The 12,214-nt window shown below is 42.9% G+C and overlaps 1 protein-coding gene across 6 annotated transcripts in view; it reads right to left on the minus strand.

The window, feature by feature from the left end:
• IFT56 (intraflagellar transport 56) overlaps nucleotides 1–12,214 on the minus strand; it is a 1,103,321-nt gene that overhangs the window by 877,838 nt on the left and 213,269 nt on the right. For all 6 annotated transcript variants that reach the window (XR_012235287.1, XM_073592705.1, XM_073592704.1 and 3 more), the window contains one exon: nucleotides 4,537–4,629. Coding sequence is in view for 4 of the 6 variants with exons in the window: in XM_073592705.1 (XP_073448806.1) it covers nucleotides 4,537–4,629 (93 nt within the window). In the remaining 2 variants the exon portion in view is untranslated. The remainder of the gene's footprint in view (nucleotides 1–4,536; nucleotides 4,630–12,214) is intronic.

Below are 12,214 nucleotides of genomic sequence, written 5' to 3' on the forward strand. Positions count from 1 at the left end.
GTGCTGGTTTGTGCTGCTAAAATTTTTATTTGTGCTGTTATGGTTTTTAAGTTATAACAGTTTTTTTTTTTTTTTCAAACCCCACTCACTTTGCTCACCCTACAATCAGCACAAATAAAAACTCAAGTGTGTTTCTTTAGTGCTACATTTGTGCTGCTAAAATTTCTGTTCTACCTTTTATCGTTTTTGCGTTATTAATGATTTATTAAAGGTCACCGAAGGTCACTTAGCCCCCCTACAACACCCAAATGACACGAAACTGGTCTCGTTGGTTAGTGCTACGTTTGTGCTGCTAAAATTTTTATTTTTGCTGTTATAGTTTTTAAGTTATAACACTTTTTTTTTTTTTTTCAAACCCCACTCACTTTGCCCACTCTACAATCAGCACAAATAAAAACTCAAGTGTGTTTCTTTAGTGCTACATTTGTGCCGTTTTGTGCTGCTAAAATTTCCGTTCTACCTTTTATCGTTTTTGCGTTATTAATAATTTATTAAAGGTCACAGAAGGTCACTTAGCCCCCCTACAACACCCAAATGACACGAAACTGGTCTCGTTGGTTAGTGCTACATTTGTGCTGGTTTGTGCTGCTAAAATTTTTATTTGTGCTGTTATGGTTTTTAAGTTATAACAGATTTTTTTTTCAAACCCCACTCACTTTACCCCCCCTACAATCAGCACACATAAAAACTCAAGTGTTTCTTTAGTACCAAATTTATACTGTTTTGTGCTGTTTAAATTTATGTTCTATCTTTTATCGTTTTTGCGTTATTAATGATTTTTTTAAAGGTCACCAAAGGTCACTCAGCCCCCCTACTACATCCAAATGACACAAAATGGTCTTGTTGGTTAGTGCCTCATTTGTGCTGGTTTGTGCTGCTAAATTTTTATTTTTGCTGTTATGGTTTATGGTTTTTTAGTTATAACAACTTGTTTTTATATTTGTGCTTTTTTGTGTCATAATAATAAAAATTTGTGCTGCTTTTATTTTTAAGATAATAGCAATTTGTTTTTTCCAGATGATGACATCACCCCGCTCTCCTGTCACGTACCTGGTTAGTGAACTCCTGGTTAGAAAGCAGCCATGGGGGCACAGTGCGGTATGAGTGCCTGTGATCAGTCCAGTGGACTGCGTGGTGGCAGCAGTCAGCAGGTGGATGTGGCGGAAGAACCAGCTGGTGGCAGATGAGCTGGCACTGAGCTTGGCTGGTGGCAGACTGTGGGTAAGCAGCTGGAAGCAGGAGACAGATGAGACCTTGCTGGGCTGAAGAGCTGTAGCAAGCTGGATGAGCAGGATGCAGGGTCAGATGAGCCAGGTCCATAATGGTCAGGCAGATCAGGCATAGACAGCACACAACAGGATAGTCGGGTCACAAGCCAAGTCAGCAACAGGAGGTAGATCAGGCAAGAAGAGAAGGCAGAAGCAGAATCCAGAGACAAGCCAAGGTCAGGGCAGGTAGCAGTCAAACGGAGGTCAGGAGCAAGCTGGGTTAGGATCAGAGGTCAAACACAGGAATCAGGAATGGACACACAGAAGCGGCACACCAAATTGCAGCCTGTTTAAATAGTCTGTCTGGTGCCAGCATTGGTGACAGGCTCACGCCCATCTGCCCAGCCAGTTGCCAGTCTGTGCATGCGCATATGTATGCACAGGGAGACATCATTTGTCCTATGCAAAAGCCTTCCCTGACACCCCTACAAACAGCCAAACAAAATGAAAACGGGCTGGTTGGTTAGTGCCACGTTTGTGTTAGTTTGTGCCTATTTACTTTCCATTCTATCTCCTTTTTGTTTTTCAGTTATTGTTTGAACCCCCAAGTTATCCAGTTATTTAATAAAGCTCACCAAAGGTTACCCAGCCCCCCTACAAGAGACAAAAGGCATGAAACTGGCCTGGTTGGTGCCTCCTTTGTGCTGGTTTGTGCTGTTTAAATATCAGTTCTACCGCTTTGTTTTTCAGTTATTTACTATTTATTAAAGGTCACCAAAGGTCACTCAGCCCCCCCTACACATGAAACTGGGTTGGTTGGTAAGTGCTGCGTTTGTGCTGTTAAAATTATTATGTGTGTTGCTTTGATTTCTTAATTGTAAAAGTTTGTTTTTATTTGATCAAACCCCACCCACTTGGCATCCCATGTTATTAGATATAAGGCCTCATGCACACGAGACGCTGTTAAACGCGTTAAATAGTAAATAACTGAAAAACAAAAAGTGGTAAAACTGTTATTTAAACAGCACAAACCAGCACAAAGGAGGCACCAAGCAGCCCAGTTTCATGCCCTTTGTCTCTTGTAGGGGGGGTGGGTAACCTTTGGTGACCTTTATTAAATCAACAATAACTGAAAACAAAAGGAGATAGAATGGAAAGTAAATAGGCACAAACCAACACAAACGTGGCACTAACCAACCAGCCCGTTTTCATTTTGTTTGGCTGTTGTAGGGGGTGTCAGGGAAGGCTTTCGCATAGCACAAATGATGTCTCCCTGTACATACATATGCGCATGTGCAGACTGGCAACTGGCTGGGCAGATGAGCGTGAGCCTGTCACCAATGCTGGCACCAGACAGACTATTTAAACAGGCTGCAATTTGGTGTGCTGCTTCTGTGTGTTCATTCCGGATTCCTGTGTTTGACCTCTGATCCTAACCCAGCTTGCTCCTGACCTCCGTTTGACTGCTACCTGCCCTGACCTTGGCTTGTCTCTGGATTCTGCTTCTGCCTTCTCTTCTTGCCTGATCTACCTCCTGTTGCTGACTTGGCTTGTGACCCGACTATCTTGTTGTGTGCCGTCTATGCCTGATCTGCCTGACCATTATGGACCCGGCTCATCTGACCCTGCATCCTGCTCATCCAGCCTGCTACAGCTCTTTAGCTCAGCAAGGTCTCCTGCTTCCAGCCGCTTACCCACAGTCTGCCACCAGCCAAGCTCAGTGCCAGCTCATCTGCCACCAGCTGGTTCTGCCGCCACATCCACCTGCTGACTGCTGCCACCACGCAGTCTACTGGACTGATCACAGGCACTCATACCTCACTGTGCTCCCATGGCTGCTTTCTAACCAGGAGCTCACTAACCAGGTACGTGACAGGAGAGCGGGGTGATGTCATCATCTGGAAAAAACAAATTGCTATTATCTTAAAAATAAAAGCAGCACACATTTTTATTATTATGACACAAAAAAGCAAATATAAAAACAAGCTGTTATAACGAAAAAACCATAACAGCACAAATAAAAATTTTAGCAGCACAAACATAGCACTAACCAACGAGACCAGTTTCTTGTCATTTGGGCATTGTAGGGGGGCTGACTGACCTTTGGTGACCTTTAATAAATCATTAATAACGCAAAAATGATAAAAGATAGAACGGAAATTTTAGCAGCACAAAACAGCACAAACGTAGCACTAACCAACGAGACCAGTTTTGTGTCATTTGGACTTTGTAGGGGGGCTAGATAAGGTCATGGTCTGGAAAAAACAATTGCTAATATCTTCAAAATAAAAGCAGCACAAATGTAAATTTTTATGGCACAAAACAGCACAAACGTAGCACTAAAGAAACACACTTGAGTTTTTATTTGTGCGGATTGTAGGGGGGCCAGCTTCGCTGAGCTTCCAGATTCCCCTGTAGGAGTGGATTATTACTAGACACTATGAGACCGCTGATTGGAGGAAAGGCACACATCCCCTCCCCACACATGAAGAGGTTGTCTGTGAATAGTTTAGCTGTGTGCTAATCTATTTATAGCAACCTCCCCAACACACACTTTTATCTCCCTTCTCGGAGAGCTTGTCAAAAGTTATCAGGCTGATAACAGAAGAACGGAGCAGGACAAAGCTACAGGACTTAGAGCTTTGAAGAGAGATTAAAAAAAAAAATACTGCAGATATACCGTATGTGCCCAGCTCAAATTTCATGAATCGCGTTTACATCCACTTTAACTCAGCAATTGTAGGGTAAGGTAACCTACACTGATGTTATTTCCTGGGTTTAAATATGCTTTAAACACTCCATATTTCCAAAATGTGGGCCTTTTTTTTTTTACAATCAATAAAAAATTGTAATAAAAGATGATTATAAACTTGCCAACTATTAATTTATTTTAAATCCTTCCTGTCTGCACCAGTGTCTCTTTAACTGGGCTTGTATGCCCAGGGGGTAGGAAGATCTGCTTAGTCATGTGACCACTGTGATTGGCTGTCACAGTGGTCACATAATCAGGAGTTGGTCCCATCGGTTTCCGATCTTTAGTACAGATCAAAAGCTGTCCTTGATAGCTTGGTCTCTGTGCTGGGAGAGGGCAATGGGCGCAAAGAAACATCTGCTGCATATAGATGCATATGTGCAACATGTGGGTGTTAAAGCCCACCATCTTTGCTACCATACATATGCATTACATGGGCGGCCAGAGGTTAACCAAAAACCATATAGTTTTCTTTTAAGAAAATAAACTGTCAGACCAAACTAAAATTTGGCCTTTGTTTTACAAGGCTTCCCAAGATTATATACATCAGAATGATATTGCTTTAGTAGATAATACCTCCAAAGACTTTTTGTAGTCACCCAGATGAAATGAACAGTAACCAATCCACAAGTCTGTGTCTTCTTCACTCTCCCCAGCTTGACGTTTGAACTATAAAGACAAATGCATGAATGTCTCTGTTAATGTTTTGTTTCAATTTTCTTTTTCCTATTATCAACATGACTTTTACCAAAGCACATTTTTTTGCAGCACAAGAAGGAAAACTTTGTGAAAGGCAATATATTGTACTATAAGAATGCAAATGATTGTGCACCACCACCCAGTGCTCAACAACCTATGTGCCACAGATTTTAAAGTCAATGCAAAAAATATTCTAATCTTGGCTGCTGCCACTTTTAGAGTAATAACAGATAATCCAAAAACATTCACCCCTTTGTGATAGAGTAAACAGCAGCGCTATCTCACAAAAAAAAAAAAAAAATCAAACAAATCCAAACATTAATTTCAATCATTTGATAAAGAATAAGAAAAAAAATAAAAAATAGAAAAATTTAAAAACTAAAATAAAAATGTAACCCAGTCCTAATGTGAAAAAAATATTGACCATAAAGTTCACATACAAGTCCACTTGTAATAGTCCTAATGGACCCTGTGAAAGTCTTCTTAACACATGCTTAACCACTTAAGGACCGAGCCTCTGAGATTTGGTGTTTACAAGTTAAAAACAGTTTGTTTGTTTTTTGCTAGAAAATTACTTAGAAAAAATATATATAATATTTGGGGGTTCTAACACCCTAGAGCAGGGATATGCAATTAGCAGACCTCCAACTGTTGCAAAACTACAAGTTCCATAATGCCTCTGCCTCTGGGTGTCATGCTTGTGGTTGTCAGTCTTGCTACACCTAATGGGACTTGTAGTTCTGCAACAGCTGGAGGTCCGCTAATTGCATATCCCTGCCCTAGAGGATAAAATGGCAGTTGTTGCAATACTTTGTCACACCGTATTTGCGCAGCAGTCTTACGGGCGCACTTTTTTAAAAAAAAATGCACTTTTTTAACTTAAAAAATAAGACAGTAAAGTTAGCCCAATTTTTTTTTATATTGTGAAAGATAATGTTACGGCGAGTAAATTGGTACCCAACATGCCACACTTCAAAATTGCGTCCACTCATGAAATGGCGACAAACTTTTACCCTTAAAAATCTCCATAGGCGACGTTTAAAAAAATTCTACAGGTTGCATGTTTTGAGTTACAGAGGAGGAATTATTACTCTCACTCGAACGATTGTGGCGATACCTCAGGTGAGGTTTGAACACCGTTTTCATATGTGGGTGCTTCTCACGTATGCGTTCACTTCTGCACGCGAGCTTGGCAGGACAGGGCGCGTTTACATTTTTTTTTTTTTTTTACCTTTTTGATTGTTCTTTAAAAAAAAAAGTGTAACAAAGTGTCACTTTTATTCCTATTACAAGGAATGTAAACATCCCTTGTAATAGAAGAAGAGCATGACAGGACCTCTTAAATATGAGATCTGGGGTCAAAAAGACCTCAGATCGTATATTTACACCAAAATGCAAAATAGATAAATAATGTCCCTTTAAGAGCTATGGGCGGAAGTGACGTTTTGGTGTCACTTCCGTCCTGCAATGATAGCGACATGGGTGGGGGCCATCTTCCCCTCACTCGTCTCCATGCCTAACAGGAGAAAGGACCCCATCACCTCCGCCGCTGCCGTTGGCTCCGGTAAGCGGAGGAGGGCACCGGAGCACGGCAGGAGGGGAGGCCCTCTCCCGCCGCCGATAAAAGTGATCTCGCGGAGAATCCGTCCCAGAGACCACTTTTATCTGAAAGTAGACCGCCCGCTGAAGAAGAGGATACCATGGTTACGTCCGCTAGCTGAGTAGTGACAAAACGACGGCGAGTGGTCCGTAAGTTTGATTGACAGCAGTGGGAGCCAATGGCACCGCTGCTGTGTCTCAGCCAATCAGGAGGGAGTCCCGGACGGCCGAGGCAATCGTGGATATCGCTGGATCGAGAGGGGGCTCAGGAGGGCTGCTGCACACAGGTTTTTTATCTTAATGTATAGAATGCATTAAGATAATAAAACCTTCTGCCTTTACAACCACTTTAAGTGTCACCAGCTCCCAGTAGTACACTCAACAGATTAAGTTGCTTTACATTCTTATTTTCGGCAAAATGCACTTTATCTCTTTAATCAATGTACTCCTCCATCGGTACTCTCCAGACTAAGTTGCTCATTTGCATAAGAATTTAGCTCCTCTTTTCTCTTGTTCAGCCTGCTGTTCCATCCACACTAAAACAAAGTGAATGGAGGAATCTCCTCCGTGGATTCTTGAATATGTGATCTATAAATCAGTTAACTTTTGTCCAATTGGGTGGTGCCTGCAGAACCAGGTCTTGGCTAAGGACAGCCAAGACCTTTCCCTTGATAGTACTAAGCACTAATATACCTATGTCTGATGGTACACTAAACAAGGCTTAAGCAATGTAGGAATTATGACTACAAGACTCCTCTAACTCTCAGTACCTGGGCTTCAACAGCCATGGCTTTATGCCAGTAACCAAGAAGCAATGTGTAAAATTTGGCTTTAGGCAACTCATCCAGAAGATCTGAAAGAGGTGATGGTGTGCCAGTGAGCAGAGAAATAAAGTCTGCATACCAAGGTCTTGTGGGCCATTATGGAGCCATGGGGATCACTGAAATACCCCCTAGCTCAATTTTCCGTAGTAGCCACAGTAGAAAATTTAGAGGGGGGGAATCTGAAGATCTGAAAAACACTTAACCCACAAAGTTATCAAAGCACACACCACATCTGCTTTTGGGTCCTAGGTCCTGGACTACCTTTGAATTCCGTAGAGATGCCATCATGTCTATGTCCAGAGTCCCCAATAAAGACTGATTTGCCGAAACAGTTTCAGGTGGTGAGACTATTCCCTGACTGAGTTTTTAGAAGAAGACAAAAATGTTGGCACCAGATCAGACACCTTCTTAAACGTTAGCCCATAGGGAAGAGCCACAAACAAACTGATAATGATTTTCTGCAACGCCAAATTGCAGAAAATGTGAACGCCCAAGCAATCAGGCTATGTACTGGTAGGAATCCCCAATGCCTATGGAAGCTAATAGAGGCTTCCACCAAACAGATGAACTCCCTTCCGAACCTTTGGGGGCCACCTCAGGTAATAGGCCTTGGATTGTCTGTTAAAGGTTTGCAGATCATTAAAGACTATGAGATAGGGCAATGATTTGATTTTAACCTAGGTCTGGACCCAACTTTAGCCCCCTGTGGAAGCCAAAAATCATACATAGAAGCAGTATCTCTACCACTTCTATATATGAAAGCTTCCTGCTCTCACGGGTTCCTAAGGAAGCTATGGTGCTTGCACCCATGGCAATCCCTAGGAACCACTGATGTTAAAGCAAAGGGGCAGGGATAGCAGTGACATTACTGCCTAATACATATTTGGGGAATGCCATTGACCAAAAAAAGGCCATAGCCAAATTTGGTCAATGATATCACCACTATCCCCACTCTTTCCCATATATAGCTGACGATAGCACGGGACATGGTCATTTAATTAGGAGTACCATCAGGATCAGTCGTGTGGGTCAAGACAGTGAGCGTAGTGAATGACAACGGATTTACAATGAGGAATATTTTGGAGGGATTTCTATTTTTTAATAAAGGACCTTTCAAACATTTGGGTGTTCTTATTTCTAAGTTACAAACTGGCAACCCCCCCCCCCCCGGTATTGATTTCCTGGGGGTCCTCACATATTTTCTGTGTGGTACAACATACCAGACTCAAAAAGGGTCTAATATGTATTTTGTGGGGGATTCTATGCATTTTTTTCATTCTTGCTGCAGCATGTGCTACAGAAAAATGAAACAATAAAAAAAGAAGATAGTTCAAATTAACATTCAGCTGCTTTTTTTCTTCAAAATACATAGCTGACCCTTGGAGTATGTGTGCTATTGTCTTTAAAAACAAAGAAGTCCACAATGACATGTCATTTGCCAGAAATTTGAACTCTTTTTTTCTAAATGTCAGTGCTGCAGCAGCACTTTCTGTACATCACAGAGGTGCACTACTTCACAGGCAGAATTAGGAAACGCTCAGGCATTTAACAAAAAAATAAAAAAAACAGGCCGAAAATATTTTTTTTAACATTTGTTTTTGCATTGATACACGTTTCCCAGGTTAGTGAACTCCCCAATCTCCCCCCTCCTCCACCAATCAGACAAGAAAATTAGCATTTTTAATTTGACAGATTCGCCTCCAATGGATTGCAGTGGGGTTTGGGTTTGGCATCTGAACTTCTTTAAAGTTCCCTGAATCCTGATCGAACCCCAGAACACTGAAACTTAGTTTTGTAGCCAGGAACTACCACATTCTATACCCAAGCAAACTAATTGTGGTCATGTCAACATAGGAACGTAAAATGTTTTTTTTCAGATAAGGACTTAACCGCAAGTTTGGAGGTTTTAGGGTGCATGGACTTTTGGCTCCTGTGGAGGAAGTAGCCTTACAGTATTAAAAAGGCTTAGGTCTATAGTCCCAGTTGTTGAGGGCTAAGTAAAGTGGAATGCCACTTAAAATAAGGCTGCTTTCACACTAAGCTAAAGTGCTAAAAATAGCACCTGCAAAGTGCCCTGAAAGAGCCACTCAATGCACTCCCGAGGGCTTTCACACTGGAGCGGTGCACTTGCAGGGCGGTCTAAAAAGTCCTGCAAGCCGCACCTTCGGAGCGGAGAAGGAGCGGTGTATTTACCGCTCCTAAAGTGCCCCTTCCCATTGAAAACAATGGGGCAGCGCTGCAAGCCCGATGGCAAAGCGCCGCTGCAAACCGCCCCGCTAGCAGCCGAATAGCGCCGCTAAAACAACGGTAAAGCGGAGCTATATTAATCGCTCGCATGCCTCAGTGTGAAAGTAGCCTAAGAGCCCTTTCACACTGGGGCAGTGCGGGCGCCGGTGGTAAAACGGCGCTATCTGTAGTTTTAGCGGCGGTATTCAGGTAAAACCGCCCCCGCTAGCGGCCGAGAAAGGGTTAAAACCACCGCAAAGTGCTGCTGCAGCGGCCCTTTGCCGGCGGTATAGCCGCGCTGCCCCATTCATTTCAATGGGCAGGAATGGTGAAGGAGAGGTATACACACCGCTCCTTCACCGCTCCAAAGATGCTGCTAGCAGGACTTTTTTTTACCGTCCTGCCAGCGCACCGCTCCAGTGTGAAAGCTCTCGGGCTTTCACACTGGAGTGTGAGGAGCGGCTCTTTCAGAGTGCTTTGCAGGCGCTATTTTTAGCGATGTAGCGCCTACAAAGCGCCCCAGTGTGAAAGGGGTCTAAGAGATAGATGGCAGGATGTGCTCCCTGATGTGATGGAGGAGAAATGGAGCAGGATCTGCTCCTCACATGTGGGAGTTTCTCCTGCTATTAATAAGCTAATCCAATGGTATATTACTCAGACATAATCTTACCCATCAAAATATAGAATTGGAAGAATGACCTCATCTGATTGTAAATGACGCCATCATCCAGAGGCAGATTTTATACAATATCTCAAAAACGTGAGTACACCCCTCAGTTTCTTAAATATTTTATTATATCTTTTCATGTGACAACATTGAAGACATTACACTTTGCTACAATGTAAAGTAGTGAGTGTACAGCTTGTATAACAGTGTAAATTTGCTGTCCCCTCAAAATAACTTACACAGCCATTAATGTATAAACCTCTGGCAACAAAAGTGAGTACACCCCTAAGTGAAAATGTCCAAATGGGCCCAATTAGCCATTTTCCCTCCCCGGTGTCATGTGACTCGTTAGGGTTACAAGGTCTCGAGTGTGAATGGGGAGCATGTATGTTAAATTTGGGGTTATTGCTCTCACTCTCTCATACTTGTTACTGGAAGTTCAACATGGCACCTCATGGCAAAGAACTCTGAGGATCTGAAAAAAAGAATTGTTGCTCTACATAAAGATGGCCTAGGCTATAAGATTGCCAAGACCCTGAAACTGAGCTGCAGCATGGTGGACAAAACCATACAGTGGTTTAACAGGACAGGTTCCACTCAGAACAGGCCTCGCCATGGTCAACCAAAGAAGTTGAGTGCACATGCTCAGCGTCATATCCAGAGGTTGTCTTTGGGAAATAGAAGTATGAGTGCTGCCAGCATTGCTGCAGAGGTTGAAGGGGTGGGGGTCAGTCTGTCAGTGCTCAGACCATACGCCACACACTGCATCAAATTGGTCTGCATGGCTGTTGTCCCAGAAGGAAGCCTCTTCTAAAGATGATGCACAAGAAAGCCCGCAAACAGTTTGCTGAAGACAAGGAGACTAAGGACATGGGTTACTGGAACCATGTCTTGTGGTCCGATGAGACCAAGATAAACTTATTTGGTTCAAATGGTGTCAAGTGTGTGTGGCGGCAATCAGGTGAGCAGTACAAAGAGAAGTGTCTTGCCTACAGTTAAGCATGGTGGTGGGAGCGTCATGGTCTGGGGCTGCATGAGTGCTGCTGGCACTGGGGAGCTTCAGTTCATTGAGGGAACCATAAATGCCAACATGTACTGTGACATACTGAAGCAGAGCATGATCCCCTCCCTTCGGAGACTGGGCTGAAGGGCAGTATTCCAACAGGATAACAACCCCAAACACACCTCCAAGACGACCACTGCCTTGCTAAAGAAGCTGAGGATAAAGGTGATGGACTGGCCAAGTATGTCTCCAGACCTAAACCCTATTGAGCATCTGTGGGGCATCCTCAAATGGAAGGTGGAGGAGCGCAAGGTCTCGAACATCCACCAGCTCCGTGATATTCTCATGGAGGAGTGGAGGAGGACTCCAGTGGCAACCTGTGAAGCTCTGATGAACTCCATGCTCAAGAGGGTTAAGGCAATGCTGGAAAATAATGGTGGCCACACAAAATATTGACACTTTGGGCCCAATTTGATCATTTTCACTTAGGGGTGTACTCTTGTTGCCAGTGGTTTAGACATTAATGGCTGTGCGTTGAGTTATTTTGAGGGGACAGCAAATTGACACCGATATACAAGCTGTACACTCACTACTTTAAATTGTAGTAAAGTGTCATTTCGTCAGTGTTGTCACATGAAAAGATATAATAAAATATATTTACAAAAATGTGAGGGGTGTACTTGTACTAACTGTAATACTTGAAGAAAAAAAAGAAATTAAAGTAAAATAAATATAAGATAAATTGAAGGAACGTGATTTTGGTCTGAGGGTGAAATAAAGTAATAACGTGGGAATTGTACTAAGGTTATATTGAATGGTGTAGGTAAGAGGAATTGACATGGAATTTCTGTATTGGAAAATGTGTACATATCTTTGATGTGACATTATGCAATAAAAAGTAGGCATATGCCCTGTACACACGACCGGTTTTCCCGTCGGAATAAACTCTGAAGATTTTTCCGACGCAATTCCGAAGGAATTCCGCTCAAGCTGTCTTGCATACACACGGTCACACCAAATTCCGACCATCAAGAACGCGGTGACGTACAACACGTACGACGGCACTAGAAAAAGGAAGTTCAATAGTCATTACGCCACCCTTTGGGCTCCTTCTGCTAGTCTTGTGTTTATCTCGTGTTAGTAGAAGTTTGGTGAGAGATGATTTGCGCTTTTCAGACTCGTGCTTTTCAGATCGTTTTACTGCTGTTCAGTTTGTGCTTGTGGGGTTTGTATCCG

Source organism: Aquarana catesbeiana, linkage group LG07, assembly GCF_042186555.1.
Source record: "Aquarana catesbeiana isolate 2022-GZ linkage group LG07, ASM4218655v1, whole genome shotgun sequence".
NCBI classification, from domain to species: Eukaryota; Metazoa; Chordata; class Amphibia; order Anura; family Ranidae; genus Aquarana; species Aquarana catesbeiana.